The 27,173-nt window shown below is 38.2% G+C and overlaps 1 protein-coding gene across 6 annotated transcripts in view; it reads right to left on the bottom strand.

Moving 5' to 3' along the window:
* Positions 1-27,173, bottom strand: part of ralgapa2 (Ral GTPase activating protein catalytic subunit alpha 2) — a 90,422-nt gene that overhangs the window by 54,602 nt on the left and 8,647 nt on the right. For all 6 annotated transcript variants that reach the window (XM_047821740.1, XM_047821743.1, XM_047821738.1 and 3 more), the window contains exons 2-7: positions 16,855-16,965; positions 14,239-14,288; positions 3,840-3,897; positions 2,497-2,540; positions 1,248-1,428; positions 229-344 (exon numbers count right to left, since the gene is read on the bottom strand). In XM_047821740.1, the coding sequence (XP_047677696.1) occupies positions 229-344; positions 1,248-1,428; positions 2,497-2,540; positions 3,840-3,897; positions 14,239-14,288; positions 16,855-16,965 (560 nt within the window). The remainder of the gene's footprint in view (positions 1-228; positions 345-1,247; positions 1,429-2,496; positions 2,541-3,839; positions 3,898-14,238; positions 14,289-16,854; positions 16,966-27,173) is intronic.

The raw sequence follows: 27,173 nt of genomic DNA, 5'->3' as shown, positions 1-27,173 counted from the left end.
AGAATACTCCCAAAATACTTTTATACTAAAAACAGGTCTCAATAGACAATTACATTCCATTCCCAGCATTTAGCAGTCACCTTTATCCAAAGTAAATAAAATTTATCATCTCATTTTATACAGCTGTGCAATTGAGCTTTAAGGGCCTTGCTCAGGGGCCCAGCCACAACCTTCCTATTTGTGATCCAAGTGTTTACAATGAGCTTTATAAAATCACTGCCTTCTTACCTGGATCACCATGAACTTCAGCACAGTTTGCAGAATGTAGCAAGTCTGGTCATCTACAGTCTTCTCCCCAGGAACAGCAGGCACCAGAGGGGTAATCTCCTCGGGTACAATCTTGGCTGCACCACCACAAACATGTACAGAAAATAAATAATTAGGAATGTGAGAGTGTCATTCGCCACACACCTCCTATCAAGAAAGGCCTGCAATTTAATTTTTGGACCTTTGAAACATGTTTAAAATGCAATAAAAGTGGTGACAGGCTTGTCTAGGATAAAACTAAATTTGTTCAGGGACTCCATACAAGTCAAATAAAACGTTTCAATGTAGTTTGTATTATAGGGGCTCTGTCCTTTTATTTCTTTATATTATTACTTTTATTAATACAGTCCTGTCACTATTGAGGTAGTCACCTGAATATCAAGGAAAGTGTACTAGAGTGGAAATTGGAGGTTTTCATTCAGTCCTTTCAGCTATGAAATCTATTCAGATTTCTGGTCACAACAGCAAAAAACACTGATTTTATTTTTTTTTCTTGGTATTCGAACAGTTGAAGGTCATTAAAAAAAAAGTTTGAATTTCAGATGCGTGGAAAAAAATCATTCCTTTCAGTATCTGGGTCTGGTTTTCATTTTGTTCCCTGGTGACATTTGATTGCATAATTGTGCTTTTGTGCAAATATACTATTATTTAAGGACAATGAAAAACAATGTTCAGAAAAATAAGGTTACAAGCGGTTAAGATAAATATGTGACGAAGTCCAGCAACAGTAAATTTTGTAAATCAGACAATGGGATAGAGATTCCAGGAGGCTTCACTGTGTGATCATCATTAGGAGTACATCCCACACCCACAGTCCTTATGCTAGTTACAATTTCTGGGGCAGAGTGGAGAACAAGGTAAATGATTCAACAAAGCTGATGTAATCATTCGGTCACTCATTCAACTTCATTTATCACCACATACAGAAGAGAAGACAGTAAATATAGACTAGGCAACTGTGAACATGTTTGTGCCCTCACCATCAGGAGGATTGGAGAAGGGGCTGTAGATGATGGTGTCTAATGTGCAGGGACCTCTGGAAGAGTGAACTGCGGGGAAACCAGGCACCAGGCAAGCAAAGATAAGCAACTGCTCTTCAGAACAGTTTGTCTGCAGAGCCTGTAGCCACAGCAGGAACAGTCGCATACCCTCACAGCGGATCTGCGAACACAAACACACACACAATAATGTAAAGTCGATCTAGTGACATACTACAATGCGGTCGCTGAGTGCTTTATCAGGAACACTGCACTAATATTAAATAGGGCCTTCCTTTGCTCATCTGTTGGAAACATTTCTTTGAGATTCAGGTCCATGTTGATATGACTGCATCACACAATTTCTGCAGATTTTTCAGCTGCACTTTCATACTGTGAATCTCCCTTTCTACCACATCCCAAAGGTGTTCTACTGGACTCAGATCTGGTGACTGAAGGCCACTGAAGAACTCATGTTACTTTGTATAATCTGGGTGGAAGAAGCCTTTAGAAGTCGGTAAATTGTGGCCATGAAAGAATAAACATGGTCAGCAACAAAACTCAACTAGTCTTATTGATTAGATTTAACAAACCAAAGGTGTGCCAAGATAATATTCCCCACACCATTCACCTGGCTGGACTGGTGACACAAGACAGGTTTGAGTTCATCGATGTGCACTAAATTCTGACCCAAATTCTGTGTGCTTCAGCAGAAATTCAGAATGATCAGACCAGGCTGTTTCAGTTTGGTGAGTATGTGTTTATTGCAGCTTCAGCGTTCCTGGCTGACAGAAGTCGAACATGATGTGGTCTTCTGCTGTGTTTCTGCATTCTGAGATGTTTTTCTGCTCACCTTAGATATACAGAGTTGTTATCTGAGTTACTGTAACCTTTTCTCAGCTCTAATCAGTCAGGCCATTCTCTGTTAAAGTCAGGATATCAACAAGGTGTTTTAATCAGCAGACCGGTTTACTGTACCATTATGAGTAAAGTCTAGAAAGTTGTGAAAATTCCAGGAGCTCATCAGTTATTGAAACACTCAAACTTGCCTGTCTGTCACCTACAATCACTGATATGAATTATAATGCATTTCCAACCATTCTTATGGTTGATGAGAACATTATCTGAAGCTGCTGGCTGCTATCTTCCTAACTGCATGAATGAGTAGGTGTTCCTAATAAAGCACATGTCTGTCAAATCTATGACGTTTTATAACTTATGTACAACAATATTAAATTTTAAGTCATCTCACCTTGAAAGAGTTGGCAGTGTGTAAAAGTTTCTTTAGAATGGAACCTGTAAAGATAGAGAGAGCAGAGAGCAGTTTCTTCATATTAATATAGTCCTGTTACACATACCATGTGAAGATAGCAGATTTAAGAAGGTGCTTCACCCCTTAGTGTGTTTGTGTGCATCTAATAGGAGGATCATCACTGAAATGAGCTACAATAAGCCCAGAGGGCAAGCGTCTGCATCCATCACTGCTTCAGGACTTTAACAAAAGACACTGATGCTGAGTGAGGACTCTAAATGAGCTTCTGGCCTCCTGCTAGAGAAACTGAAACCGAGGGGGACTCATAATTCAATTAGCAATCTGCATTTCAATCCATGTTACTCATTTCCATTTCTCATTTACTCAGCTCACTTGTACAGCAAGTGTTAGGCTTAAGCCAGATTACAGAGATAATAATTTACCTCATTTTAGCTTTACATCTGGTTATGTGATCAGAAGAAGCGCTACAGTAAGTTGTGAAATTACTGATATGATACTGTTAGCTATAAAACAGTTAGTCATCAATTTAAAAATGTTTAGCGGGCCGGTTATGCCAGTTACATGTCACCGTATGATGTCACGTGTTTTTCTGTATAAACAGCCAAAATGATGATCTGATTCAAAGTAGAAATCTGATCATAAGTGGGGTTTTTCTGCTCCTATAACTCTCCCAAGCTCTCCCTCTTTCGGGTTACATGAAGCACATCTTGATATACAGCTATAGCAGGTTTGTTTTCGAGCCCAAGACTGAGTCAGTCCTTTCATACTCATGTTTTTCACCAAGGGAAGGTCTTCAGGACAGGAGTTTACATTTTACAATTTTTTATATATTTAAGTTGTGTATGTTGTCTAATTAAAGAGCAAAAAAGACTTTTATAGCTTCTAGTTTAGTATAGCTTAGTTTATCGCTTCTATAAAGACATAGCATTAACTATCTGGTACAGTGTGTGTATTTATAGCACTGTTTCAGGTACGAAAAGTTTTTTCTTTTCTCTACCTCACTAAGTCACTCACTCATTCATTCGTTCATTCATTCATTCATTCATTCATTTATTCCCTCACTTATGCATTCACTGACTCATTTTTACACTAAATGTGTAAAAAGCATTTCATATACAGTATAGCCATCTATATTTATTACATTTTTCTTTGCTATTGTATTTAAAATACTTACATTAACAGAACACTTACTATTTAGGATCAGCTCAAAAGTAAAATCATGACAATGCACAATAAAGATGTGACCCAACTTGATCTTAATGCTAAGGATGAGTTAGCCTTCCTCAATGTGAAGAGAGTTAAACCGCAGTGGGTTTACTTACCTATACTGTGGAACTGCCATCGACTGTTGATTTTCTCCGGTAGCAGTTGAAGTATTTTCTACAAGAGGCCACAATTCACACGGTTAGCTCTTAAAAAGTGAAAGCAACAATATACAACATTGTGTCAAATCTCAGAACGATATTCACAATCCAAATGTGTTCAGTTTAAACCTGGCTGCAACGTCACAGACTCGCAATACTGCGGTCATCACTTCATCTACTGACTGAATTACTGCATCTTGCCCTTTTCACATTGCATCATTATGGTAAATTCAAAGGGTCTACAGGTTGACTTAGTGCCTGGGGAGCTCAGGAATTGAGCAGGGTAATGCTATGAACAGCACTATATTACAGGTAATAACAGCATTAGACAGTCTAATACAACCTCATGGAGTCACAAATAAATATAATAAAGATCCCTAAGTACAAAGTATGTCTTAAATTCTTCCAGGTGTGAAACTATAGGTATTGCTCCTATACAGCAAACATGTTAGTTGTGTCAAATGGTAGAGGATACCATTCTCCACCCCTTGCCTTTCTCCTTAGTCTCAGGGAAGATCTGACAGGCATCAATCAGCACATCAGCATCACAGTCTCAGTGTGTCAAGCTCATTTACTGCCTGCTCTGATCTGAGACGTGATGACACATGAGCCATGGCGCATTGTAGCACATAGTTATTGATCCTCTGTGTGTGCTTGTGTGTGTGGAGGACAGCTCAGGATTAGCGCCTGTCCTTGCCTTTAAGAAGCAGAAGCGTTACTAGAGGTGATAGCTGTCAAGGAGGTTCGGTTAAAGCCTGTGCACTGGGAGCCTATAACAGTAGACAAAGGTTTCAGAAATGCTTCGCTCGCTCTCACGGCGCTGGCAGAAAGCGATCCCCTGCAGAGCCGCACGGACTGCCGAGGCAGAGGATGTGAGTTGGGTGGGGTAGAGCCCCGGAGTGGCCGTGCGGCTCTGCTTGCTGGAGTCCGCTCTAATCTGCCATGGCTCTCCAGGCATAAGGCTGAAGCATTACAGCAGGCTGTGTCTCGCCTGCCTCCACATTTACATGATCCGCACTCGGCTTTCCTGCCACATGGCGCGCATGACTGAGAATACAGCAGCTCCAAAACACTCTGCTAGCAGGGATTTAGAGCAGCACATCTACAAAGTACTTCCAGAACTTTTACAGCCCTGGAGAATAAGTAGCACATTGGTAAAATTGGTGGACTTGAATAAGGATTAGTCAGGAATCATTTTTTGAGAGAAAATAATTTGATTCTTTAAAAAAAAACTAGTGATGTAAGAGAGACAAAAATGGAGTTATTTGCAATTATATTAGAGGCATTAGGACAGAGAGATAACAGCTCATAAAACTGTTTCAATCAAACTTTAAGTAAATTAAGACAGCAAGCACTAAAAACTGGCCTAAAAAGTCTAAAAACTGGGTCAATAATAAAAACCTGAAAGGAAATGCATAACCCTTAATAAGATGAAGCAGTGTATTAAATAAACACGTCGTATTTTATTTTATTTTTTTTTTAAAGGCAGCCTTTTGTTTGTTTTGAGTGGATCTGAGTTAAGCACTGTAGAAGCTCTAATGGAAATAGTCAAACAGAAAAAGCTGTGTGTGGGGAGAAAAGCCTATTTACAAATGTTACATATACTAAAAATGAATTGCCAAATGCTGTAAATGTAAGAACTGCTAATGTAATGTGACCAATCAATCGAATGCAGTGCGATATTTTTAAGCCTAACAGCTAGTATAACTTACATCCACAGGTATGACATGCTAGTTATTTACTCAGGAATATTAATTTAGAATACGGATGTGAAGATGATTACCGTGTTACGTCACCTGAGCATGACACGACAAAGCAGTTGTAATTAGGTAGCGTGAACTACAGTTAACACCAAATGTCACAAAGTGCAAAACTATGAATCAGCTGGAACATTGTTTTATTTAAGCAGCAAGCGAATAAAAGGGTTTTAACTGCTATTTAAACAGCCTATTGAAGTTATTTTTGAGCCTTGCAAATAAAGTTAAGATGGGACACTTTTGAAAAGAAGCAAAATCCAAAAAAAAGGGATCTGAATTATCTGCCTTAGTACAGCAACCCTTACAGACTTTTAACTTTCTGCCACATCTAACATACCCAATCACCGAAAACCTGAAGCTTTGCTGGGCAACAGCCCTCAGGGACTGGCTCTGGATCTGCAGTATTTATTTGGTCCAGAGGATGGCAGCAGCACATCAAAGTTGGTCCTCATCCATCCCTTAATCCTCTTAAAAACCTGAGCACTGAATCTAACCGCTGCTCTCAGAATAGACTTTAGTCTTGGAAGCCCAAGTGCTGTCATATGACTTACAGGCCACAGAAAAATGACATGCCCCTTTTTAACCTCTAATAAATTTTCCATGAGAAAGATGCCTGGCAGTGTAGCAAGAGCATGTGAAAGATTTGAATGTAATTTATAATCACCTGCTTTGTATTTATAGCTAAAGGAAAATAAGAGAGAGACAGAAAATATTACCCTTTCAAACTTTAAAACATTACACATGTTATTACACTATTACACACTTCCAAATACGTTTTCATGTTGGTTTGTTAAAGATGTAATCTCTAACTTAAATTCCGTAATGATGACATTATTGTAAAGGGTGAAATGCAGGAACAACTTGTCACCATCAACAAAATGAAGGGGAAAAGCACATGACGTAAACAAGCCCTTCATCCAAAAGAGCAAGATAAGTCATTGTCTGAGAAAAGAAATTACCTTTTACCCTGGATGTACATGATCATCGTTTAAAAGTATGTGACACAGGAAAGCTAGCTACTGATGGCAGACGTTCGGTGGGCTCCATATTCTTTTATTCATGGCCAATTTGGACCAGATACAAAGCGGCGGGTTTAATGGCCTGCTGGAGTTCAGTCTGAACATCGATCAGAGCAAATCTGTCTATGAACCAGCTCACAAAGAAAATTGAAGAATAATGAGAAATCCATTGCCCATGTCTGCCCAGGAGTTCATTTTCTAATTTAGTACAGTAGCACTCTGAGCTGGGGGACATTAACTCGCAGGAAAATGACTGGCTATACCGAATGCATGCTCATGCACGAATGCACGATGGTACTTTATTAGACTTAGCCCCTTAAACTACATTGGACATAAAAACAAACATCATCAACAGACATTCTGAAGCCTTAACAGAGTCATGTGCTGAGAGAGATGTTAGCTGGGCACAGGGGGAGGAGGTCTGAGGAAGTGTGTCCTGTTTTCCTGACTTAGTGTCCATGCTGACTCATCACCACGCTGGTCAGTGGGTCAAAGAGCACAAGGCTGAAATATACACTGGTGATTAGTGTTTCCCACAGATATTAAATATATCTGGGTGGAACTCTGGTGGGGTGCTAGGGTTGGTTTCTTCTAGTACATTTTATATGGTAATTAATATTGCTGTTGCACACTATGTACTGTATGCATTAATCCGGTTAAATCTGAAAACGCATCCAGTGTCTCAGATTTGGAGTTTGTCTGCTCTGAGACGGCACATGTTTTCATAGTTTTGTTAAAGATTACTGTAGATGGAAAGTAAATAAACCTCTGACTGAATTTGTGCAGGCCAAAGTTCTTATGCTTACACAGGCACAGTATACCGTACGTGCATTTTCAGATTTTCATTGTGGACGAGCAAAAGACAGAGAGCGTTTTCAGATCTATCCGGATTCATGTGAACGCAGCCCAGAATTCTGTAGTTACATTAAAAGCCCATAGTTTTTTTTGTTCCTTTTTGGTGTTCCAGTTACTGTTCTTTCAACAGCGTTCCCACACCATTTCTGAATATTTCATTAATCCCAAAAGCTACGTCTCACAGCCTTTCCGTCTCAGGCTTCAATGGAATCTATTTTTTAGTAGCTCGAGGATCTCAAATCAGAATCCGAGCTGCCTTGTTAGACCAACTCGACCATGATAAAGTCCATATACAATAGCTAGTAAGACAATTTGCATGACATGCAGGACTACAAGAATAATGTCTTCGGCTCCAATAAACAAGCAGAGCAAGCGAGAAGCTCCTCACTAACTGCTGAGCGTAGCTTAGTTATAACTCAAAGCATTATAGCTAACAGTACACAACAATACACTGAAACATATTTGAATAAATTGTTACACCTTCTCCCAATCTTTCATACATGGCTCCACTACCAGTCTGACCCTTTACTCCAACACCCTTTTCAAGTCACTTACAGCTCATAGACACTCATGACAACGTCTTCACACGTTTCTGTGACTTTCGGCATGTATTTGCAGGAGCACTATTACTACTTTACTGCTGCTACAGACTCAGTCCAGTCTGCCATATGGTGATTATAGATAATACACACTAGGAATATTACTACATATTATTTACTGCCATTGTTTTAAATGCTACTTTGTGCTGTTGCTCTTTTACTGATGACCGAACAGACATTACACGTGACGAATTTCAGGTTTACAGAGAGGATGAATAGAATGGAAGGGGCTTCCAGGGAACGTCACTGAACATCAGAAAGATGAAAACTCACCAGTCCATACTGTATAAACTCATGCGGTTCATCACTCTATTTATTCTGGGACAAAAACAACACTTTTGTGCCTTTTATTTTTAGTGATATCTTGTGCTAGTGTTCTGCAATGTTGAATTGTTACAAAGCTCAGGTATACAGGTCACTGTATATTGTGATACACCATGACACCTACTTAGTTTAATACATCAGTTAAGTCTAGATTACTGTTTTATTAGGAACTTTACTGTAGTCCAAGGAACTGTCTTCTGTTTTTCTTTTTTAAACACCGTAAAGTTCTGCTTTTTCCACCTACCCTGAATCTCAGTGTGAATTTATATACTGTAGAGAAATTTTTTTTAGGAATCCTGACCAAGTACAACCACTGGGCACAAACCCCTGCAGGATACCAAAAATCGCTTCAGCACAAAATTGTTCATGTTTACTGGTCTATTATTCCCTCCATGTAATCTCTGGCTAACTAACCATACAGCAGCTGTAGTAGTAGTCAAGCACAGTATAAAATTATATATAAAATTATGTTCAGCACATGACATTAACAATTTCACACTGAGACACAAATTCCAGCATGAGATGAAGACATACAGAAACATTCACTTAGGGAAAGCGCTATTTGCCACTTTGAGATGAAGAAGTCATTCAAATGTATGTCTTGTTTTGCCTGACCGCCTCCTCAGTGCTATGAGAGGCTCTTTGTGTGTGTGTGTGTGTGTGTGTGTGTGTGTGTGTGTGTGTGTGTGCGTGTGTGCGCGCGCGCGCGTGTAGGAGACACCTGCCACAGTGAGACCGGCTGAATGTCTGTGAGGTCCAAACACTAAGGCATTAACAGAGAGAGCTCATGGCACAGAGGAAGCATCCATTATTCCCCCATCTGGATGTGAAAGAAACTAGTGACACTAAAAGACAGTCAAAAGCAGAAACTCTCCAAACATGCTGCCACTTATCAAACAGCAGGTCATCAACCATTCATGCGCTGGCTATACTTTCTGCTATGCATTCTTATAAGCAATTACCACACCACGCCACACCACACCACACTTTATTAAACAACAGAACCCACTCACTAGTGAGGTCGTGTTAAGTACTAATGCTACATGGATAGAAATTCCTACGTCTCTAAAGTTCATATCTTATAGAACGTAACCCTGCTGAACAATGGACAGGACAAAGTAACCCGGCTTGACACATGGTAAATGATTACCTACTGGCACAGCACACTGATGCCGGGCAGTTAGATGTTATGTGAGCAACAAGAGAAACTTGATAACAGCTGGACATTTTAATTATTTACTATAGCTTACTACACTAAAGTGTATAGCATGTAAATATTAAACCAACAGCAGTCCCCACTTCGGACTTCACTGTATAAAAAAAAAACAAAAAAAAACCGACAGAACAGATATAACTTGTGTGGTCAATTTATAACCAATGATATTCTACAAAGTCCTACAAAAAATGTGCTGACTCTAAACTTCACCCAAGTCATTGGGATTAATAATGAAATAATAGACCAGGGTCATTAACTGGTGTGCCGTGGTCCAGAAGCGTACCCAGCAAAGTATTTCAGCAACCCTAATGCAGTACTTAGAAGTAATACTGTGGCAGAGAGGATAAAAATATAAATAAATAGCCATAGTTCAGTGACTCTAGTTTTATTAAACATGAACTAGCTCAGAAAACAGATCAGAAGGAGGGAAATGGCTTATGGGTTTTTTTTTAATCAATTATTTCTTTTTTTATATACCCTCTTGTCTGGGAAGAGTTCTTAGCAGACTGATGGCATTGCTTGTGTAAAAAATAAAAAAGGTTAAACTGAATGGACAGAGATGCATGTGTTTATTCTTCCTGCATTGAAGGTAAAACACATGGTCTGTTCAGTCTGCAATACTAGTCAGACAAAACACAATGCCTTATTAATACCATAAGCTAATCACTTCAACTTAACCATCAAAAGGTAAACTGTTGACGTTTACAAACTGTATTTGAATACCTTGCAATATGCATTTAATATTTCCTGTACAATGAATGAAAAATTTGGAACAAACAGACGCATTGGTAAATGCCAAAGTGGAGCCAGACACAAAGAGATCAGAGAGAAGAAAAGGGTTGGAGAGAACAATAGTCTTCATTTTAACTCTGACAGCAGCCTCAGGGATGAGCCCTTAAAAAAACGGGTCACATACAGTACGTCACTGCACAGAACAAATGTGAGCTAATCCTCTACGCTCCAATCACAGCAAGAATACAGACGCTGGCTTCTCACAAAGGACCAAGGTTCCATGTTAAGAGAACCCTGTTTCAGCATGATATGAAGATTACCCAAACTGCATCAGGAAATTCCTCTCTCGTAAAAGGAGGGATGGAGGAGAGAAAAGGCGGGATAAGTGTGTGTGTGTGTGTGTGTATGTGTGTGTGTGTGTGTGTGTGTGTGTGTGTGTGATGCTACATTAACTCACACACTTCACACAGCATTGATCCACTAATGGCTCTTGTCCTGCAGTCAGCTTATTCTTGAGGCTCTGTTAAAATTCTCCAGCATGTCTAGTAACTGGCTGATCAAACTATGCTGATAATGAAGCAGTTTTTCTACATAAGGCCATCCTTAAAAATATTTTGGTTTGCAGTAACAGTTAAAAAAAAAAAAGAGTCGATAGGTAGGTCTATAATTTTTTTTCAACTTTCAATGAAAAAAAAAGTACAATTTTGGTGATGGTGATTACGTAGGTATGAATTTAAACAAATTAGCATATCGTGACGTCACTGTCTGGGTCTTCAACCCGTGCCTTCGGGCGCATCATTGCAAACCTCATTTTGATGCAGGCTATATAGACCACAAACAAATTGAAATCTTTGTCAAAAACATGTTTATTGCATGAATTTCAGGTGCATTCATTTGAAGAAAAAAAAATGAGGTAATTTTAGTGGTTTACTTCAAGTCAGTCGACACGGTCACAGTTAGACTAGACAGGGAGAAGGGATGGGAAAAGATCTGGGCAGAGTTTTTCCAGAACTTTGTGCCAAGTTAAAGCGGTGTCGAGCTGTTTTAATGAATTTTTTAGATGTATTATGGTGCCCAAAACCGTATGACCGTGGCCGCGAACATTTTGCCGTTTATGAAAAAAATAAAAATCTGAGTTGGCCCTAAATTGACAGGGTCAGTCGGGTTACGGCAAACAAGAATATTTTTAAGGATGGCCTAACCTGAATTTAAATCTTACAGCCTACTTACTGACAAGAAGAAAACAATTCTACAACAAGAGACAAGCCTAATACATCTACGATATAAATACATACATACATAATGCATCTACAAGCCTAATACAGCCTACAACAAGCCTAATACATCTACAATATCTCAGACAAAGAGGTCAGTTCTTTGTGTACAGTTCGACAAATTTTAAACTGTCAATAATTAAGTGCTACTATTACAATTCTGATATAATACAGTAATATAATAATGCACGACCCAGGATCAAAACTCGGGGGAATTTCAACAAAGATCACAGATGTGTCTCTGTGTAAGCATCTCTCTTTGGCATGCAGGATAGTCACACTAACATGTGCTTTTCTGCATTCCTTGTAATTATGATACCCCTGTGATTTTTCAGAGGTTTTGTTTCTTGTTCATTAAAACCATTTTAAAATTACTGAACTGAGCATTCAAACTGGGGGGCACAGTGGCTTAGTGGTTAGCACGTTCGCCTCACACCTCCAGGGTCGGGGTTCGATTCCCGCCTCCGCCTTGTGTGTGCGGAGTTTGCATGTTCTCCCCGTGCCTCGGGGGTTTCCTCCGGGTACTCCGGTTTCCTCCCCCAGTCCAAAGACATGCATGGTAGGTTAATTGGCATCTCTGTCCGTAGTGTGTGTGAATGCGTGAGTGAATGAGAGAGTGTGTGTGCCCTGCGATGGGTTGGCACTCCGTCCAGGGTGTATCCTGCCTTGATGCCCGATGACGCCTGAGATAGGCACAGGCTCCCCGTGACCCGAGGTAGTTCGGATAAAGCGGTAGAAAATGAGTGAGAGTGAGTGAGTGAGAGCATTCAAACTAATTTCCTGATTGATTTCCTTTACAATGAAACACAAACTCAACCAAAAATGATAACAGGGCCCATTAAAGCCAAAGCACTTTTTCAAATACGTTTTTTAATCAAGTGCTCTAACCCACAAAATGTAAACACATATTTCAGCACATTCTTTGGGGTGCTTTCTTGTTGGCTTTCGTATTCGTCATGGTTCGTCGATTCGTCAGTCTTTCCTTTGCATATTTTGCAAACAGCCCTTTGTTTGTGCATTTTCTGTTGTCTAAAATACAGCAGTTCCAGAAAATGTCCACGTTGATGGCCAGAGTAAGAAAGCTCAACTTAAGGATCTGACCATTCTTGGTTATTACTGTGTTGTTTGTGTGTCTGTCAGAGAGATGAAGAACTTGACTAGGGAGTAAAGTCTGGTTTATAAAACGATGTAGGATGCCACATCTGAGCATTTCTCAGCCCAACTGACAAAAGCATACCTGCAATAGCACTGTACAAAAGCAACGGTAGAGACATTTCAACCATGCACAAGCTAAGAGTGTCATATCGTCCCTCAGACCCAATGCTGCGCAATGCTTAAATCTGATTTTTTTTTCAAAAAGGGATGATTAATATCCTATAACACTGCGGATATGATAATGTTTACATTATTGTATTCATGCGAATACACGATTATCTCTTTTGTAACAAATAACATATTATTTGTATGTTAACTTAAAATAAATCAGTCATAATAGATAATAATCGAATTCAGACTACATCAGTGTCACTGATTACACTCATGTAAAGTTTCAGTAATTATTTAAGTATAAAAAAGACCTATAACTGCTAAACCATGAAGAAACACACACATACACACACTGCTTATTGCTGTATATACAGTGTTCTATCTATCTATCTATCTATCTATCTATCTATCTATCTATCTATCTATCTATCTATCTATCTATCCTTATTTATTTCATAGTTCATTTATTAGTTTATGATTTAGAGGGGGAAAAAATGCAACAAATTCTGGTCTGATGTTTTCCAACAACGCAGAGAAACACCCTGACGTGGCTTCTACACCGCAAATAAAATACAGTCGTTCTCCTGAATGACCTTTTCAGTCGACCTCTGTTGACACAATGCAAACAATCTCCTTATTACCATAGTGCATTTTTCAGCCCTGCAAATGTAACTAGAGAGGTCTGTGCCAGCCACCTTGTCTGTTTGTATTGGAAACTAGAGCTGCCATTTCAGCCAGGTGAGAAAAACACAAGAGGACTTTCCCTCCAGGAGGGGCACGAGAGCAAAAGACACCTGCTGACTGAATTGAAACACCTCCACAGTACCTGAATGGACAAACAGCTAATCGCGCCTTTACAAACATAGCTAGCAGACAGAACAATGTGTTTTCAGTTTTTAGACTGTTTTTGCTGCCTAAGGGGGAAACTGTGTATTTATCCAGACAAAGGAAATATTTACAAATGTCTCAGAAATAAATTTGCTCATATAAAAATGAAAAGCTGAAAACAATATAAACCTGGCTAGACACGTCATAACGTGTCAGGCTAGACATATGAAGAGAAGAGACTAGTGTCAGACACTGTTCATCATAACCATAAAACAAATGTAGAGCTTTATTATTTAGTCAAGCATATGATCACTGTTTATAATATTGACAATATGGTTTTATGAGAAGGAATACTTAATGAACTACGAAACAGAAAGACAAATCGGTATAAACTTCATGGATTATGGTACTTCAACGACAATGCTCTTCAATGCCATACTAGCATGCAGAATTTAGCAGCAAGAACGACAGCATGAAAAATACTTACTTCAAAAATAAAAAGGATGGAGTCCAGCTCCTCCCTCTGAGATTTGTTCCCTGAAAGGAAAATACAAGTTCAGCTCTTGTTGAATGAAATATATGAACAACCTTAATTTAGACTTTTGCAGGACAGAAAAGAATTAAGTATTGTTTTTAATACACACTGAATTCTCTACTGTGATTGGTCAGAAAGTGCTGATTAGTTTTTTCCCTAAGACCGGCTCTGATAACAGTACAAAAGAAATCATAGCTTTTTATTAATGCGTCCTAAATCCGTTATTAGTTCTGGAGTAAAAGTGAATGTAAACTGTATAGTGAATGTGTTTTATATTTATTATAAAGGACTAATTTAATGAAGAATGGCATGGTGAAGCAGACGTTTGTTTAACATTTATGGCAGAAGTCATGGATGTCAGTGCTGTATACAGTCAGTAAATTCTCCACCATGCAAAAACCTTTAACTTCCTTAACACAAGCAGCTGTTAGTTTTTTGATTGGATTGACTGATTGATTCATTCATTTTTGGACAGGCTCGAAATGGAACTGTTGTTGATGACTAACTTGTTTCAAGGATGTTCCATAGTATCCTTGAAAAACTGTATAAAAAAACAACAACTTTAAAATGTGTGAAAAAAAATAAAATAAAATAAAAATACACACGATCACACTGTCTACAGATGTCTATGCATGAATAATTCAAGAAGCCCTCAGCATTCCTCGATAACAAATGTTTAAACTGAAAATGTGACAGTTATACGTCCTAATGTTCATTCACAAAAGCTGAACTGGAAAATGACATTATATCTGTATCTGCTTTATTAGGTAGATAGTGACAGCTGGATAATATTTCTGAATCTATGTTATAATACACTGTCTTTATCAACATAAGGATGGAATCAGTGATGACAACTCAAAAAAACAAAAAGTATTATTAAGCTCAAATAAGGGAACTCATGGCTTCTAGTTGGGCTAAGCGTATTTCCTGACAGTTATGTCATGTCATAACTGAGCTTTTGCAAACAGGGAGAGTATGAGTTTCAATAATTTATAAGCTCACATTGGTTATGTTTAAAGCCTTGCTTGTCATTTAGAGTGATCTGCAGACTGATGCAAACAGTGTAGTACACTAAGCAGGACATTTCCTGCATTAAACATTACATGGATTACACATAATTTCAGCACAAATTATTATCGGTTTTCATTTTTTAAAATAAAGATTTAAGCCATTGTTTTTTCTGGTATAACACCCTACAAACTCACACATCTACATGAGTAAATACTGAACATTTACTCACTGAGCACTTTATAAGGAAGACCTGTAAACCTCAATCATGTGGTTTCAATACAATACAACAATGGGCCTTTTTACACCTGGTCACTTAATGTGTTTTCTCTGATCCGATAGCTATCTGATTTGTTAAAACTGTTCCATTTACATTAGGCAACATAAATGCGTCCTGACGAATCGGATATCGATCTGATCTTTCTACTCCCACCCAAAATGCAAATATATTTTACCTCATTTCCGGGGTAATTGAAATGGAACACGCTTTGGTGTATGTGGTTTTCAGAATGCAATCAAAAAGACGAAAAAACTTATGACGGTTATGCTACAAAAAACAGCATTTACTTAACAGGCATGCACGACTTGTGAGTCACTTGCGAGTGACGTATAGCGCTGACATATGTGGCTTGAACAACCACACATTTATACCGGTCCAGTTTCATCTGAAATCCATCCCAGACCACCTCCTGAAGTGGTTTGGACGATTGGATTTATATCCGTCTCGAAAACGTTTCGGAGGGCATTTACACCTGGTCTTTTTACGAATGGATAGCTATCCGATTACAGAAACTGCATGAAGTGACTTGGTGTAAAAAGCCCCAAAGGCTCTCTATCCTATGACCCATGAACACATGCTTTGTTTCAACAGTCCAGGCAGTCCAGTGGAGGTGGTGTGATGGTGTGGGGAATGATTTCATAGCAATTTGCACATAGGTTAACACCAATCAATTAGCACTTGAATACACAGCCTATATGAAAACTGTTGCTGATCATCATTAGAACATCTTCTATTGTCTACGTACAGCACAAAAATGTACCAGATCACAAATTAACTCATGAGCATAGCAGCGGGGTCAGTGTTCTTCAGTGGGCTTCAGTCACCAGATCTAAATCCAGTAGAACACCTTTGGGATGTGGTAGAAAAAGAATATCTTGTGGAATCCATGAATGACATGAAGAATTGAAGCCATTATGAAAGTAAAGGGATGCCCTAACAAATATTACTATGGTATTCCTAATGAAGTAAGTAAGTAAGTAAGTAAGTAATTAAATAAGTGTATACTACAGTTAACGCCTCAACATTATGTTTCAGATGTCTTATTACTTTCATGTTTGATCAATTCCATAGATCTGTTCTGTATTTTCTTCGAATAAGAGTTCCTTGTAACATCTGATAGTTCGGACTGATATGATGCTCCAGATCAGATAAAAGCTTTCTAGGTCTGTAACATGATGCTAAAATGCCTACTAAATTGCACATCTAAATGCAACATGCAGCAGAGAGCTAAGCTGTTGAAAGCACAAAAGACATTCAAATGATGTTAACACAAAACTTACCTTTTTGTTTCAAGTTACTTTCCAGTGTAACAAAATTTTCATAGAAGATAAAAAAAATCTGTGAGCAGTTAGTCTCGAAGAAAGTCTTCAGTTCTTGCCTTTCAGTGAAATCTGTAAAAAATAGTAAAGAACAAATGGTTATGCAAACAGTCACAAGCTGCAAAACATTCGAGCAATTTCAACATGTTTTTTTTTTTTATATATAGCAAGGAAAAACTCCCTGCGATGACATGATGACACTTTGAGAGGAACCGGACTCAAAACGGAACTCATCCTTATCTGACCGAGACTGGATTTGTGCAATTATACCGTCATGCATTGCTGTGTGTGTTGAAAGAATCAGGGTTGTTTTTTTTTTATCTAATCAGTGTATATATAACATCCAATTGAAGTTATCCCCTGCTCAATAACGTGTTCTTGAAGTCCTAATTTACATGACTTGACACTAAGCCTAACCCTAGAAAATCTGATAAAATAACACTAATACTATTTAATGGTTTAGTCTCCATCGTTATCCATCAACTGAACATGATATTCTCAGGATCATTAAGAAAACCTATAAAGATGAAGCTTTTTGAAAGTTCTCTACAAATATTAATCCCACTATATAATCGCCCCTGTGTTATGATACTCTTACGCAAGGATAAAAAAAAAATAGAGTAAAGGATGTTCAAACTATAAGAATGAATGTGTTAAAATGAAAAAGACTACAAAAATAAATAAATAAAATGTTATTCCTATTTCTTTGTCACAGCAGTGTTAGAATAGAACAATACACTTTTCTAAACTGCGATAAGAAAAGTCGTGTTACTTTTCAATAATCTAAAGCAAATTGCAGATGGTTGAACAAGAGCCAGGAAGTCTTTGTTTTTTTTATATGTATTTATTATTAATAATTATTCTTATGTTTGTCACAGCGGTGGAAAACACAAACTGAATCTAAAGTATTTGTTGTTTGCTGTGCCTGATCCCTTTGTACAGCAAAGGATTAAAATGAATCGCAGAAACGTTGCCTGAGCATGTAGAGTACACAAAGGACAATGTTGTGCAGCCTGCTATTATCTGAACCTGAACAGACTGATGAGATCTGGAACCATGAGCAGGACCAACCCCAACATGGGTGTGGATGTTAAATGTTTAATAGTGCAAACGCTTGATCAGAAAACCTAAGGATGTTCAGGTCTCAACAGCTCAGCATGATCACGATGACCATCTAAACCGCGATCACACTAAAAAGATTAATGTACCACTGGTGTGCCGCGGACATAAAATGAGAAAAATGCTGATTATATTGTTGACTTCAATGACGGCACTTCCTCTATAACAGTGCTGCAATCGCACTAGTATACAAATGTGAAATGCAATGCATTTCTGTTCCTTCTTGGACAGAGGCATGTGATTGGCATCGCAGATTGTAGATCCCACAAAGACTTCTACTAAATGCACTTTCCTGCTCAGAAGTAGTGCAGGGGATTCCACTCAATGCTATATTTAGAGTGAGTTGAACTGGTTCTTCAGAGCACTTTGTCTGCTGATGTTAAGCTGGCAGATGTAACTCTTACTGTGCAAACACAAGTCTGGTTCATGTCAGTGAGTCTGCACAACGGCTATTTCCAAGTTTCCATCGACCCAAACACAGATGCTTTTTTTTTGAGATTTGACTTCCAATTACAGGATTTCCAACTCATCCTGAAACCATCAAAGATTTTTCTCAGGTAATAAGCATTGCCACTGATTGTATTTTTTTTATTAAACTTAATCTAGCACCCTGTGTCTAGCTCTGTGTTGTGTCTATTATACTGTAAGTGTGGAATAGTCATAAAAAATTGTGTTATTTTATTGGTTTAATAAAACATTCTGGGGGCACGGTGGCTTAGTGGTTAGCACGCTTGCCTCACACCTCCAGGGTTGGGGGTTCGATTCCCGCCTCCGCCTTGTGTGTGTGGAGTTTGCATGTTCTCCACGTGCCTCAGGGGTTTCCTCCAGGTACTCCGGTTTCCTCCCCCAGTCCAAAGACATGCATGGTAGTTTGATTGGCATATCTGGAAAATTGTCCGTAGTGTGTGATTGCTTGAGTGAATGAGTGTGTGTGTGTGCCCTGCGATGGGTTGGCACTCCGTCCAGGGTGTATCCTGCCTTGATGCCCGATGACACCTGAGATTGGCACAGGCTCCCCGTGAACGAGAAGTTCAGATAAGCGGTAGATAATGAATGAATGAATGAATGATAAAACATTCTATTCTAGGAGACCAGCCATATTTTTGTCAGTGATGGTTTGTGCTTATTGTGATAACTCTATCCAAAAAGTGAATGGAAAATGACAGACTACAAATATTAGGAGCTCCTCTGAAAGAGTGTACCTTTAGTGTGAACATGAGCAGACTACTGCAGTTTCTTACTGTCTTACATTAGGATATTACTGGCTAGTAACCAAACTCTCAGTCTAAATATCCAAACACAAACAAGAAAGAAGATTATTTTACTCATCACCTAATATTCTCATCACCTTTCTCTCCCAAAAACCTCCCTCCTCTCTCTTTTTTCTCCTCTCCATCCCCTTCATCTCTTACTCTCTAAATTGCTCCTTCTTATCTCACGCTCCTTTTCTTTCTCACTATCTCTTTCTCTCTCTCCTTTCGCCCTGCATCACTCTGATCACTCAAACGAATAAGCCAGATGCAACTTTTACATTTCTTACGTGTCTTTCAGTACACCTGCACTCAGTGAAATAGATTACTGAAGTGTGAGAAACACTGTTATTATAACATTTGTGTATTTGTACCACTTTGTGGAAAACTGTGTAATAACAGCGGGCAATAGTCCACACAAAGCCTATACTAACTGCTCGACGCTCCAACAATATGAGCCAAATGATACATAAGCTCTGGCCTGATTTCCAAGGGAATGAGAAGACATGGCAAATAATTATGAGAAACAGATTTGATGGCTGAAATATACTGCTGACATCCCACCTAATCAACCTTTGGGAGACACCCAGTGAATAAAGTACTATGATACAGAATCTGAAAGCTATTTCTAGGCTCAAAAAATGTAAATGTTTTAAAACCCATTTTTAAATTTGCATTTAATGGCAATGGGCATATTTTTGGTCTCTCTCATTCTCAACTACAAGTATCTCAGTGGCAATCACTCAGCTCCAGCAAATTACTCTGCAAATAAAAGTCATTTTTAAAATGATATCACTGCGACACCTCGATCGCTGAACTGACGCTGAATTCTACACTATAACTGGAATATAAATTGAGAACAGAAACGAAACCGCTGAACAGGAAGCAGACAGACACGCCAACAGCAGAGCAGAAATAATCTAATGGGTGGAGCTCTTTTCATAATGCCTCACATGCTCCTGTTTCAACACTCCTCATTGTGTTCACATTCTTCCTGAAAATTATGTTGAGCCCAGCAGCAGCAGTCATATCTTCAGAGAAAGATATGAATTGTTTATACAGTAGATGGAGAGGTGAGAGCTGGCAATGATAACCTCCTGAGATGAAGAGACATCCATCATTAAACATTTAACTCATGAGGAAGGTTCTATTGCTCTAATTTCAATAGCTCGTATGTTTCCTCTCCAAGTCAATTGATGGTGTAAGAACACTGCAGGGTTTTGAGCAGAAGATTTCAACAGTAGACTGCATTAACTTGATACGAGTGCCGTTTGAACGGGAGACAAACTGAGAGATTCTGTGTTGCTCCAATGATACAATTCAAACACAGTGCCAGCCTCAGTTTGGTTGCTTCTTGATGTAGGAGGCAAGAGAAAATGTAATGAATATCAGCTATTAACAAAGTCATTTAACTGGAACAAAAATGTGCAGGAAGCAATACATCAACCACCGTTTGTCAGACATGTGCAAGGAAAGAGGACATGCACAAATGATTCCTGACATCATAGTTAAGATTTTGCATTTCTAGTTCAAAATAAGTTTAATCCATGCTCCAGGCAAAGCAAATTTGTATCGACTGTATTTAAATATGTGCCCTAGATGGTGGTTTATTAGACCAATTTCTGGCTTTTCCATTATACTGTATTTCCTAGAGTAATGTTGCAGTGATATCATGACACAGCTCCAGGATCCTCTCCAGTGGGAATAGTGGGATCTGTGTGTGGGTCAAGAGGCAAGAACATACATTGGATGGGATGCCAGTTTATCTCTGGGCCCCGTGCACACACATTCCTCTATTGTCACACTAGCAAACATACCGTTTATTTTATGTCCATCTTCAAATCGATAATGCAGATAACTGCGTAACTGGAACGGTCAGCGGATTCAAAAAGCTGTTTTACATCATTCACTTTTACCCACACTCTCTCTCCTCTAATAACTTTCTCTTCTCTCTCTCATGTTTTCATCTTTCTCTTACCCCGCACTCATGCTCACCCCCCCCCACACACACACACACAATGTGTCAACACAAATGGTCTTCATTCAAATTTCTTGTTCTGAATCTGATAGAGTGTGATATGAATGAAAACATGAAAAAACAGTATGAAGCTTCACAAGAAGGTAAACATTAGAGTCATTTAGCAGTAGAATATGTGACTTGAGGCAATGTGTTCAACCAGTCGTTGGGGAAACAGTTATAAAGATGCTGATGGTACAGGAAAAAATGCTGATTGTTTAAAAAAACAAAACACACTACTAAACAATTACACACTAAGCTTCAGGTATATTTAGAGCCAGTTGTGTTTGAAAGTGTGAAATAGAAAGGATTCAGATTTGTCAGCTCAGTTTCAAACAGATGTGGACGTTTAATACAGCTGTGTTTTTCTATCCAGTGTTCAGTTTAGAAACATTAACTAGCTCAGAAAAAATAGTTCACATCTCTGATCATACACAATTTCCATTCTTATCAGTTTCAAATAAAACTGTTTTAAAACCAATACAAATATTTCTTTATACAAAGAAATATTTAGTAAATTTGGCCTTTAAAATTATTTCGTTAAAAAAAAAAAGTCTGTTCTTAAAAAAAAAAAAGGATTTTCTTTTGCTTATTTTCTTGTTGAATATCAATAGCAAAGTCATTGCACACTCTATGCCGGGTCCCTGAGCACTTGGGTGGCCTTTAAAATGTCTGGATTTCATCAGGTTTTTATACTTGCGAAGCATCATTCTTGTTATCTTGCATACTGAGATATTCTTCTTCCGGACAAAATTTCGGCACCTAACTTGTCCCGCAGCTTTTATCCTAGACCCATTAATGAGGTGTCAAATTGACCGGCTCATTGAGGAGAGTTGTGCTATGACTTTTATAAGCAATCCAATCAACGATGTTTGCACAGCGGACGAAAAAGCAGCCAAAAAAGTCCCATAGACTTGAAAGGGAAATTCCTAAAATTTCACCCTAGAAACCGGGTGCCCAGATTTGCCACGTGCAAGCACATTCACATTTTCTTCAGGATATGTACATTCTAGTTATTGATTGTTATCCTGATCCTGCAGTGCACAGTCTTACATCCTGTGATCCTGGAACACCAGATCCAGCGTGACCTGACAGTGATGACATGCTTACTGAGGATTAATGAACAAGTGCAAACCTGATCTTTCGTTAATTACAGGGTTTTTTGCTTAACTTTTCTTACAATACTCCTAAATCTAAAAACAAAAGGAGTTTGAGGAAGATCAGGCAGCTATTGTCTGTGTGCTTTAATAACATTGTGTTCACTAAACACACACATTCTTGTGTTGCAAGGACAAAACGCGATTACAACATGATGCTGTCTTTAAAAACCGACAGCAAGATTATTTATATTTTTACTCTTATTTACACACTTAGCATGTTTTAGTGGGATTCATCAACCAATGTAGAAGGATTACAGAAACGCCTGGAAAAGCTTCATGGCCTTTCTTCCCTTGTCCTTTTGCAGACAATACAGCTCTGACTGAAAAGTAACTGCATTTCAGTGCGGCACGACATCCACACAGCTATGAACGTGAAATTCACTTCAACACATTTTCTGCAGGTTAGCAATGAAAAGCATTAGTGCTTGTGTAGAGTTTAACTTTCTGTTTTAGTGTGATTTAAAATAGGGAACAGAAAAAAAAAATTCCCTGCAAAGAGAAAAATAAAATTTAAATACAATTTTGATATTGTCTCCTTGTGAATTTGTCAGAAGAGGAAACTGGTGTTAAGCACGTATGCACACACACCTCAACAAACAAGTTCTGATACCAGCAAATAATCTGTAAGACAGTTCTGGCAGTCAGTTTATTATACTATTATAAGACATATATAAGTCATGTGATCTTACATTTTCCCTGAAAGAATTTACACATTACACACACAAAAAAAAGAAATTGAGTGTTTAGACGCTGCTGCTTTGCAAGGCTTATTTTCTATAACTATTGTTTTTTTTATTGTTGTTACTCGGATCTAAACGTAGCAGCAGTGTTTCAAGAGAACTATATTTCACTCAACACTTGACTGTAATGAAAAAATGACAATAAAGCTTGACTATAAAAAATACTTGATCATGATTTATTCAGGACACTAACAAGCATGAATGTAAAAGCAGGAAGATCAGGCTTGATTTGCACTTTCTCCTTGAGAACAATAACAGCACTGTTATGCCTTGGCTAAATAGTGACATGACTTGTAGCTTCCTAATCAGCATGCTACAGGTGTAAAAGAGGAAAGTCGTGATGTTCTTCTCTGTTCATTACTGTGGCACCTGGAGCACAACTGGACAGATCACTGAGTCGCCTGGAGGACAAGTAGGTTCAACAAGCTGAAAAAGAAAAAATAACCTGCACTTGCTAGTGACAGTCACAAAAATACAGCTTTTGGTATGAGTGATGTTTAAACTTAAAGTGGTGCAGAGTTATGCAAAATAGCTCTCTCAACACTTTTACTATCGAATAATCTACTCATTCAGTCTCCCAGAACCTGTTGTCCCCCCCACACACACACATGCTCTCTCACACTCTCGTGCACACACACACACACACACAGACACACAAAGACACAGACACACAAAGACACACACAGACACACACACGCAAATTAATTGTCTTTTTTTTTTAAATCATCTTGTTAACATCTAAATACAAACTCTTTAAGAACTCATGAAAGGTTGGTTTTGGTTTGTTTGATATTTGGCTCAGAGTGAAATCCTGTACAGTACCTCATCACACATTGTATCAATGGCTAAGGCCTGGAACGTGTCTTTACAGTCATGTAAAGTAATAATATCAGTGTTAGAAGTAACTAGCAATTCAAATTTGTTTTCTTGTTGCTAAAATGAAACATTCAGGAAGAAGAATCAGTATTTCTTTGTAAAATTCAGCAATTTATCTGTGAGATGAAAGAGAAGCAGTTTGTGCCCTTTTCCACAAATCATGTGCTCTCTACTGTCTTTACTCCCAGTGGCAGTTGCTGCAGCAAGTCGCACCAAATTTGTGTAAAGTTAAATTTTGCTCAAATTTGTTCCATCAGTAGACATGCCCACACAGCCACCAGGACCATGCACTACTGACTACTACGTCAGCTCCTTACACTAACACACACATTTACACTCACTCCACATGTCTGCCAAACTTCTGTGTATTTCAATGTGTACACTCTAAATACATAATTACACATGTGCTTTCTCATATGTAGTTTCTGTATGCTCTTGAGCTTGTTGGTCTTCAGTTTCATACCAGTTTTGTCACTGTATGACCCAGTTTAACCTTCAGTATTTTGTTGAACTACAAACAATTCTTTGAATTGATATTTCAGGTTATATTTGTTACTGGACTGCTAACATTCTCATGTCTACACTGAGCCTCAAGCCTGAGTTCAGGTTTAAATCTCTATGTTCCTGCAAATTATGCCGCAATTACATATGTGCACTAACACTAACTAGCTGTTCTGCTAATATCAACTAACTCGTAGAACATTACCATTTGCAGATTTCCACAGACACTGTTCAAACTATAAAGTAATGGGAAAAATGTAATGGTCCTACAATATTACCACAGAAGACACGACAAGGTCCTTTAAGCTGGAGTTAAAACTCTCACCTCTCGTACCCATGTAAGAGACAACAAATATCCAAATCCATTTTACATCTAACTGGCCTAAGATATTTTAGCTGCTTAGCATAACAGAAGGTGAAGTTAGGCATTGCATTTAAAATGTTATCTGGGAACAGGCCTGATCACTCTACACCACTCCCTATACTGCTAATGCTCTGCCTATTCTCTAGCCATAATAAAAGCTGTCGTTATAACGAGAACATCAGATACGGCACTCCTTACAGCTTCTGAATGCCACCTAACTGGTACTGTACCACCTCAGACCTTTTCACAATGGGCCTGAAAATATCACACCTGAAGAGCACAGAGTCGTACAGACAGTACATGTTCACTCTTTGATCAATTTCAATAAATAGTAAAAAATAATAAATAAAATAAACCATGCTTAACAAAACGAGAGGGCCTTTCACCTTGAACCCTTTAATCTGCATGGCTCATAAGTGACAGTTCATCGTTTTCAATGCTTTAGATAAGATACTTTAGGATCTAAATTGTTTTAACCATATACAAAATCTAAAACATTTACATTTAGAAAAGAACAAGATAAAAATGTGCTTTCTAATCTCTAGCTGCCCAACCCCTTCTCTTACGAATGAGCAGAGTGAGTGAGCATCAGAGACAACAGCGACATTAATGACAGATGCTGCACCTTTTTCGATGAATGATTTGTACTGTTTAGACAAACTCAAGGGAAAAACAAGACTGTTAAAAGAACAATAACAAAGCAGAGAAAAGAAGTCACACATGCAAAAGCTTGATAAAAGCTCCTGTAGTCTAGAACTATGTCCCAAATAATGTAATGCACACCATGCACTTATACTCTGCACTGTCGTGTCTAGTGTATGAATGTTAGTATGCAAATAAAGTAATAACAGTCACTCTATTTATGCTACAAAATGATGTAGGGTAAGGCTTAAGTATGCAATTTGGGATGCAAATTTTTTCCTCAAAATTAGAAACCTCTAAAATAAACATGCAATATAGAAATACAGTACTATGTAAAATTCACCCTAAACTTTAAAAAGACAGCTTTTTAAACATGTAGGTCTTGTAAGTTATCTAACAAAGATACAAAGCTGTAGCTCTGCGCTCTGTATACATAATTCAGTACTGATACTAATACGAGAGTAAGTGATATTGTGGAGGTCTGCATTGTAAACAACACAGGGCTGTTTTATTGTAGTCGCACTTACAGTAGCGTGTGCCCTTGAATCAGATAACATTTGTGCCACTAGCATTAGTGTGAAATTCTCATGGCACTCTAAAATATAGCTGGTTTATTTACATGACACAATCACCAGGCTGAGTGATTTGGGTCATTTTGCTGGGGCTTTAATGGGAGGGGAGGCAGAGGATTATGGGTTGTGTTGTTTCAGCTAACACTATGGCAGGGCAAACACACCTAATCAACAAACACCATCCTGTGTTTAAATAACCTTTATGTAATATGCATTTTTCTGTCACTTTTCACTTACTCCCTTATTTCTTAGGAATATTTTGATTGGTTCGGTTGGTTTAGTATTAACTTCACCTTCTTATTTTGAAGCATTGCAACAATATGTTTGAAGTAATTATATACACATGTATTATACAGTATTATACAGCACAAAACACTTTCAATTTGCAGACATAACTAACAAAATTAAAGTCTGTTTTTCCAATTTGAGTTTGAGAAAACATCTCACCTGCTAGAGATGAAATTCAACTTTAATACTTTTACACTGGAACATGTGATGGAGCCTCTTTTTTTCTAACAGGTCATTTAGTCATTTGCATTGACAAGCCAGACATTCAAACGACAAATGCAAATGTGATGGAAATACTCAGAGCTGTAGATAGGCTGCATGAAACAGGTGACCAAGCCTTCACAACAACATTTTAAAACAACATATACTGCAGAAGTCTTGCTAAAAAGTTTCTTTTACATGCTAACAAAGCAAAATCAAATGTTTGACATTACAATAAACTTTTCAATGTTTGACATAAGTATAAAGTTACAAAAATAGTACAAAGTAAGTAATTTAGTGCATCAGGATGTTGATCAGTTGCAAACAGTTTTGAATGCGGAGTATGTACTGCAACACCTCGCCTGGCTCACAATAATGCTTTTCATTTTTCAAAACTAATGAGCCGTCTTAATAGTCCACATCTTCGCCAGCTGCTGTAAGACTATATGAATGCTCCCTAAGATGTATTTTACGCCAAGATGTATTGGCTGGCTGGGGGAAAGGAATGGAGGCACTCTTAAGCTTGGATGAGAGACACAGCATCTATAAC

This window comes from Tachysurus fulvidraco, chromosome 12 (genome assembly GCF_022655615.1).
Source record: "Tachysurus fulvidraco isolate hzauxx_2018 chromosome 12, HZAU_PFXX_2.0, whole genome shotgun sequence".
NCBI lineage: Eukaryota > Metazoa > Chordata > Actinopteri > Siluriformes > Bagridae > Tachysurus > Tachysurus fulvidraco.
Note: the sequence above shows the minus strand (reverse complement) of the source record. Positions and strands in the feature narration are given on the sequence as shown.